This window comes from Cyprinodon variegatus, unplaced genomic scaffold, assembly GCF_000732505.1.
Source record: "Cyprinodon variegatus isolate N-32 unplaced genomic scaffold, C_variegatus-1.0 Scaffold897, whole genome shotgun sequence".
Classification (NCBI taxonomy): domain Eukaryota; kingdom Metazoa; phylum Chordata; class Actinopteri; order Cyprinodontiformes; family Cyprinodontidae; genus Cyprinodon; species Cyprinodon variegatus.
In genome coordinates this window covers 74,704-82,216 of record NW_015151350.1, presented here as the reverse complement: position 1 = coordinate 82,216, position 7,513 = coordinate 74,704, and the positions used below count along the sequence as shown (strand labels likewise).

Genomic DNA, 7,513 nt, shown 5'->3' with positions numbered 1-7,513 from the left:
GGAGGCGAGGAGTCAAGGAACCGATACAGTGTGATGTTTACACATCACACTGTATCGGTTCCTTGACTCCTCGCCTCCTAGTGACGATCTGCGGTATTACTGCCAGTATTGAAGGAGGAAATCAAGCAGTTGGTGGCGGTAATGCACCAAAAGTTGTTTGCCAACCGCCATAAAACACAAGAAGAAGAAGACGAAGGAGGAGGGAATCAAGCAAATCAAAATGGCGGCGCCCGTCACTTTCAGAAAGTTATGTTAACGGCCTCAGCGTCATCCCAGGTCGACCCACGCTCTTTTGAAGCCATTATTTAAAATGTGGCGTGGAGAAGATTTCAATTGTTGTTTATAGTCTTCTGTTTTGTGTTGGTTAGCAAGCAACTTCCAGAGGGGCATTCGCGCCAACTACTGGAATGGAGTGTGAATCGCGATGTGCAGCCAGACTGAGTTTAGTTTGCTTTCCATTTACACACGATAAGTTATCTCAGTTACTGAGCTCGGACCGGTCTCTGTACAGTATTTTAAGGGTAGGGTAAATGGGGTATTAGAGCCTGTGTTGCCATATGAGGCTGATGGAAGAATTTTAAATTTTTGTGGCTCGAGGCGGATTTTGTTTTTCATTTGGGAGTGTTGGCCTAGTGGTTAGAGCAGTGCACTTGTCCTCTGAGAAGGCTGCAAGTACCCGGTTCGATCCCCACAGCTCCCCAAGGGGGTGGGTTAAAATGCACAGTGAATTTCCCAACTGTGGGACATCCATCCATTTTCTGACACGCTTTATCTCCAGCTGTCAGTGGGTGAGAGGGGCGGTCCACCCTTGACAGGTCACCAGTTTCTCGCAGGGCAACACAGAGACAAACAGACAAACAACCATTGAAGCAAATTAACCTAACAGTCATGTCTTTGGACTTTGGGAGGAAGACGAAGTACCAGAATGACACAAATCGAACCCACAACCTTCTTGCTGCAAGGCAGCAGTGCTACCCACTGTGCCACTGAGCAGCCCCCTACTATGGGACAATTAAGGGATTGGTTCTTTGAACAGTCTGGGTTGCCGACCCCTGATCTAGGAGGAGCTTCAGCCGCCTGAAGCTGAAAGCCTGCTGACGTGAAAAAACTCAGCAAACAGACTGAATGGTTATTGCTTCATTAATGCAGGTTTGTGCTTTTAAAATGGTCATTTTTAAAAATGAGGGAAAAAGAAAACGCATCACATGTCCTGCTCTTTCAGAGATATTAAAGTTTTTTTTCTAGGTCATCCAGAGGTCAACTTTCCACCTATTAAGCTCTGAATTTAATCTAAATTATCTGGCCTACTTCATGTGTGCAGGAAAAATATAGTTTGGGCTGATTTGGTTTTTAAGATGACATCACCGTCCCAACAGACGTTAGTGCTGCGTTCAATATAAAGTTATTGCATAACATCACACGTCTTTATAGACTGGTAATAAATATAACAGTGGGCATGTTTACCTTATTTAGTGGCTGGAAAGATTGTTTAATATTTACTAAATCACCGCCCTCTCAGACCCGTCGCTGTGGACCGGCGTTACCCCTGGCAACCCAATAGCATTTCCTCTCAGTATTTCACAATAAAAGCACAGGTGAAACTTAAAATCATGGACTGCTGCTACTTTTTTCTCTATAACAACTTTTGAATCACCTTGAGGAGATCATAAATTTTTGGAAAAGCCACAAAAGCTGTTAAAAAAAAAAAAAAAACACTTTAGTTCATCTAGACGCAGCTCTGATTCGGTGGGATTCAGCAGGACTTCTTTGTAAATCGACGCCCACAGGAAGCACCAATGCTGGGCAGAGACGGACTGGGTCTGTGCTGGAGGTAAGTGAGGATGATTAATATTCTTTCTACATGAAGAACTAAATTAAAATGCCTTGTTTTATTATTTATCTAAAGGCCTCTGGAGAACATTCTTCATTTCTACCTTTTTAAGATTGTTTTCATTTTATTCTCTGTATTCCATTTTAATTTAAAAAAAAACTTTGCCTACAACCAGTCTGCGATCAGCTGCTGTGTCGCAATTTCAACTTGAGCGATCAACGCTCCTCTCTCTCTGTTTTCTGTCTTGTATAGGAATTCTAAACAAGTCCACTGCATTTGCTACAGCTCCCCGTTACGCTCTGAACGCAGCATAAGAGTCGGTATACGGTGTAAACATGCTGGGTTCCTGTATAACTTTCATTCTGTTTTGATTTACTTGTTGAGCCAGATAACAGCGTTCAGGTCCAGGTGGTTGGTGGGTTCATCCAGCATCAGAAGCGTGGGCTCCATGAAAAGGGCTCTGCAGACACAGGTAAGGAGAAGGTGAACATAAAGAAGGTAAACAACCTAAAAAACAGCGATGACAGGGTGTGCAGGATACCTAGCTAGAGAAACTCTCATCCTCCACCCTCCTGAGAACTTTTTAGTGGGTCTGTTCTGCATCTCAGGGGTAAACGACAAACCAGCCAGGATCCTTCTGGCCTTGGCTTCAGCTGCTGCAGCTCCGATCACTCGGAGCTCTTCATAGACCTGACAATGAGAAGAAAGGAGACGCTGTATTAAAAAAAAAAAAAACAGACCAAAGATCAGAGAAAGAGGTGTAAAGGTGCTCCTCATCCCTCTGCTCTTTAAAGCAGGGCAGACAAAGGCGAGGGCTCAAAGAAGAACACATGAGCTTTCTGAGATAGAAGAAGTCACACTGCTTCTGTTTTTTTCCCGTCCACATTCTGCAGGATGTTGCATTTAAAGTGCATCATCAGAAATAGTCCGTTTAGGGTTTTAAACTTTTCTGCGTCTGAAGAAAACATTTCCTGGAGATGCTCCACAGATTCTGTAGCCATGGCAACTACACTCCAGCAAAAACCAACGAATCAAACATTCGGATTTATACAGGCATATGCAGCATTCCAGGACAAGGCGCCTTGCTCAGGGGCACGTAGATATGAGGCAGGAAGTAGAGAAAAATTAGCCTACAACCTCAGATGGAGGTTCCAACTGAGTTCTTCTGTCTAGATCCAGTAAATGTTCTGGTTTCAATAGTCTTCCCCTGCGTCTGAGACCCATTCCCTCGCCTCCTCTGGAGGGAGAACAAGGCGTCCCGGTAACCTGGCAACCAGATTGTTAACGTGCAGCCCCCAAGTTTAGTTATTTCCTTTGTTAATCTGGATCTGCTCCCATTTCAGGGAACGGAGGGATGTTCAGCAGAACCCGAGGAGCTGATTGGGTGGAGCATCACAGAGAGCACCACCTACCTAAATTCTGTTTTAGCCAATCAAAGTAAAAGGTTGGCATAAGGAACAACAACTCCTCTCATATCTGTGATGCTCTTCCTGTTCATCCTGGGCTCTGATCCAGCAGATGTGCGTACGTCTTCCTGCGCCGCCATGTTTGCTTTGGTCTGGCTTTGGGCTCAGCGGCTCACAGATATGGTCCCCCTTAAAGCACAAACACAGCTAGCAGGCTAGGTTAGCGTTCCAGAGCCAGCTGTGAGACATTCAGCGTGTCCTGATCCTGGACCTCCTTCAAACAGGAGACGCCTCATGAAGGAGGCGTCCAGGTGTGGAGTTGGTGAGGAACGGTTTGGACTGCGTTCTGCAGTAATGAAGCAGAAGGACTCCTAAAGGCAGCAGATCTGATCCTGAACTGTGAGACATAATCGGTGGGAATAGAACAGCGTATTCACCTTCTCCAGCCTCTGAGCCACGCTGTCTTCTCCTTTCTCCAGACGGGCCTGGAGCTGCTTTTCCTCCTCCAGGAGCTTGAGCCGCCGGGTGTCGGCCTTCAGCACAGCTTGCACGGCCGGCGTGTCATCGGCTACCACCTCTAACAGAGACAGACGGAGTCAGCAGGGTTCATGGGGGGCTGCTGGAGAGGAAGATGGTTCACCTACCCTGTTCACACAGCAACACGTCAATGTTGGGAGGAATACTGAGAGCTCTGTTTGCTATGTGCTTCAGTAACGTGGTTTTTCCTTTGCTGAAAGACAGATGAGAACAGGAAGGTCAGAATGAGATACCGGCAGTGGCAAATAGAGGGCGCTAGGACGTCGCCCCACCCACCCAATGTTTTTGATTAAGACATAAAAAAACTGATAAAAATTATAAAATTAAAATATGTCGAAATATATGAATAGGTTTTTTAAATGTGCAAGAGAAATATCTAATTTTTAATGACGTGTAAATCGTGTAAACCGTCTATGCCTCTGAAAGGGGGTCGTTAGAGGGAATTGTTGGCCTGGATGAATAGCCGAGGTCTTCTGTTCTCCTGTAAAGGGTTGGGGTTGCAATGATAGAGGGAATGAATAAATTCTATCGCTGGATTGTAGGTTTTTAAAAGCAGAAATCTGAGTCCATCCGCTCTGTTTGGGGGTTTATGGGGCATTGCAGGTTAACAAAGAATCCAAACGACCCCCATTCCAAAGGGGTGGACCCGTTCGTCCGTTTCAATTTGCACGTTTTCTAAACAAAAACAAGGCTTTGTTGGGCTCCTGTATAAAGCCATTTTGAAATAAAAAAGCTTCCTGGTTAGAAGAGAAACGTCTTTAAACTTGGAAACAAAGTCCAGTGGATTGTTTTTTTTTGTGCTTTTTTTGAAAATCCAGTCAAAAGATTAGGCCTGGGTATTTTGGCCAAAGTCCTGAATCGATTAATTTTGATTCGATCTATTTTTACAGTAATGAAAGTGGTTCAACTGTTTCAAAATACTCATGTGTTTTGTTTTTTTCCTGTCACATTAAACACAAAGTGCAAACTTGTTAATCAGACAGTTTAAACTTGAGATGTGAACAAAACTGTCTTAAAAAAGCAAACTTGTTTGTGAAAAGTGAAAAAGTGAATCCTCACTTGAGCAAACAGGCGTGACACAGCAGACATGCATGAGCTGCATTATCTCCGCTGCACAAACCAAATGTGCAGCGTTGTCTGTAACTACAGGGTGTTTGCTGCTCAGCCCCCATTTGTTAATGTCTTCAGTCACCTATTGGCTATATTTGCTGCTGTCTGGCTTGAAGGCATCTTGAGTGCATCTTTCCTGCTCGTTTGAACGTGAACGTCACGCGGGTCACTATAAAACTAATCGATCTCATTCCCTAGACATTGATTTTGCAAAAATGTAAAGGAATCGATTCAAAATCGATCGTTTTTTTTACCCAGCCCTAGTAAACATGTTGATAGCACCCCACCTATGTGAGGAGGTCTCAGTGAAAATAGTAGAGCTTCTACCATCGAAAGTTCCTTGGTAACCAGGCCTCATTTTAATCAACGCCTCATTGGGAGAAAAAGTTCTCCTGTATCTCTGTATTGTTCCTTCTCTCACTGCTGTACACTGGATTCATGGTGGAAATAATTATTCTGCTGCTAAACCACGACTCGCTGATGTTTGGAGCGCAAATCTAAACACAGCACAGAAGAAAAGGCTTTAAATATTTTTACAGCGAGTTAAAGGTTAAAACTTGACTGTAGCCAAAGAAAGAACTAAAACCAGCTAATGTTAAAATGTAGGAGGCTTTTAATGCCTAAATTAATAAATCTAAATGTTAAGACCAACAGCAGCTTTATCCATGAACATTAATAGCAGCTTTTCTCATAGAGATCAATAAACACAAAACTAATAAAATGACTTTTCTAAAAGCAGGTTTTCAGCTTAACATCATAAAGAAGGAATTTACCCATTTGGTCCGACTAAACCATATCTTCTTCCTGCCACAATCAGAAGGTCGGCGTTAACGAACAGCTCCTTGCCATGAGCAGATATGCTGAACTTCTCCAGCTGAAAGACAAACAGCAAAGCTTCAACAAACATCCCACAGCTAAGAATGAAAACGACAAGAAACCAGAAAAAAAAACGCTTCTTCTGCTAATTTCAGCTGTTTTACTAACGATGAAAAAGAAAAGGAGTGAACCTGTTCTTTGTGGAGAGAAGGTTCTTTAAGGAACCTTTGGCTATTTGATTATAAATTGATTAATCAGAACAATAATCAACAGATTAAATTATTTGTAAAGTAATCGTTAGTTGCAGCCGTGGTTTCAAGCAAAAAGATAATTTGTAAATTAAAAAATCCAGTAAAGGTTTTGATTGCAGCTTTACTGTTTTCTGAGATTTTTTTTTCCACATTTTATTTTTTAGAATAGTTAATTTTTCAAAACTTAAATTTTTTTCCCCAGAAAAATTTGAATATGGGAGGCCAGGCAATAACCAAAGTACACTGAGGGGGGGCCGAAAGCAGATAGGCACCAGAAACTCACAATTTCCACCGTTCCAAAATGAACAACCACGACATCCATATTTTCTAAATAAAAACTAACTATACTTTCCTCCAGCCTTTGCTAACAAATAGACCCATATTTTAGCATCCATCCTGTTAAATTAAAAGTCTAGGCTTGACTTCTCTGGCAAACATCTTATTCGTTGTCTTACCTACTTTTATCAATGATCATTCTGCATAAAATTTATATTTACATGTACTACTATTTAAATTAAACGGATTAAGTATTATTAAAGCAGTTATTTATCTCTGCAGGTCATCTATGAATCTTCATCATTTTCTCTTTACCCCATAAGACAAAATCTAGTTAAAAAAAAAGAGCATGAATTCAGTATCTAACATCTTTAATGTTAATATATTCATGTGCATAATTAACCACAGTGTTTTTGTTGTCAAGTAACTGTTAAAATATGAAAAATAAAATATCAAACTTGAGAGTATTACTGCTGCCACCGTCTGTATTAGAGGGAAAAACTGGTAGGGGTGGCCAATGATTGGCTAAGGGTGGCCATGGCCACCCCTGGCCCCCACATCTAGCTCCGCCCCTGCCAATTTTAAAAATATTTTTATTAAAATGTATCTTTTTTGTGGACCGAGTCAAAAACCTGCTTCTAACCAATAATGTTGTCGCTGGCATCCAGCAGACCAACAGAAATGCCTCTTCACTCGTTACCACAGAGCAAAGCGGTTTTAAAGGATGCAATTAGTTAAAATAAATCTGATAATAGAAATAAAAAAATAACAATTTATTAATTAAAAATAAATATGTTTATAAATACATATAAGCTGAGAAAAAATAGTTTTAGTTCCTCTTTAAACTTTAAGGTCTCTCAAAGTTGCTCGTTTTCTACATTTCTACAATGTGTTCTTTGCAACAATAATGGAGCAAACTTCTCTCCGTAGATCCTGAGGTGAAGGCGTTACCTTAATATCCGAGGCGTTCTCTAGCATTGCCTGTCTGGAGGACATCTCCGCCTGAGATACGGAGAAATCTCCTTCCAGGGCGTTCTGAGCTCGGACGCTTTCCACCTGCCGCTGATATTCCATCTGTAAAAGGAAACAGCAGAACATCGGTTAAGAAAAGAAATACTAAACAGTTTTTAGTTGATCTAAATCATGTCAGGGATCATCTGGAATCAGAAGTAGGACCCCTAAGATGTCTCTAGTTTCTGCAGGTGTCGCCGTCTCACATTTAAAGAGCATGAAAATTTAACTTACAGAAATAAAGCCTTAAAGTAATAATAGTACTTTAATAGCAG

At 41.7% G+C, this 7,513-nt stretch overlaps 1 protein-coding gene across 1 annotated transcript in view; it reads right to left on the bottom strand.

Annotated features, from left to right (window-relative positions):
- abcf1 (ATP binding cassette subfamily F member 1) overlaps nt 1–7,513 on the bottom strand; it is a 26,659-nt gene that overhangs the window by 10,050 nt on the left and 9,096 nt on the right. The window contains exons 6-11 of the mRNA XM_015397913.1: nt 7,179–7,301; nt 5,658–5,758; nt 3,882–3,967; nt 3,675–3,814; nt 2,373–2,521; nt 2,208–2,291 (exon numbers count right to left, since the gene is read on the bottom strand). Of these exons, the coding sequence (XP_015253399.1) occupies nt 2,208–2,291; nt 2,373–2,521; nt 3,675–3,814; nt 3,882–3,967; nt 5,658–5,758; nt 7,179–7,301 (683 nt within the window). The remainder of the gene's footprint in view (nt 1–2,207; nt 2,292–2,372; nt 2,522–3,674; nt 3,815–3,881; nt 3,968–5,657; nt 5,759–7,178; nt 7,302–7,513) is intronic.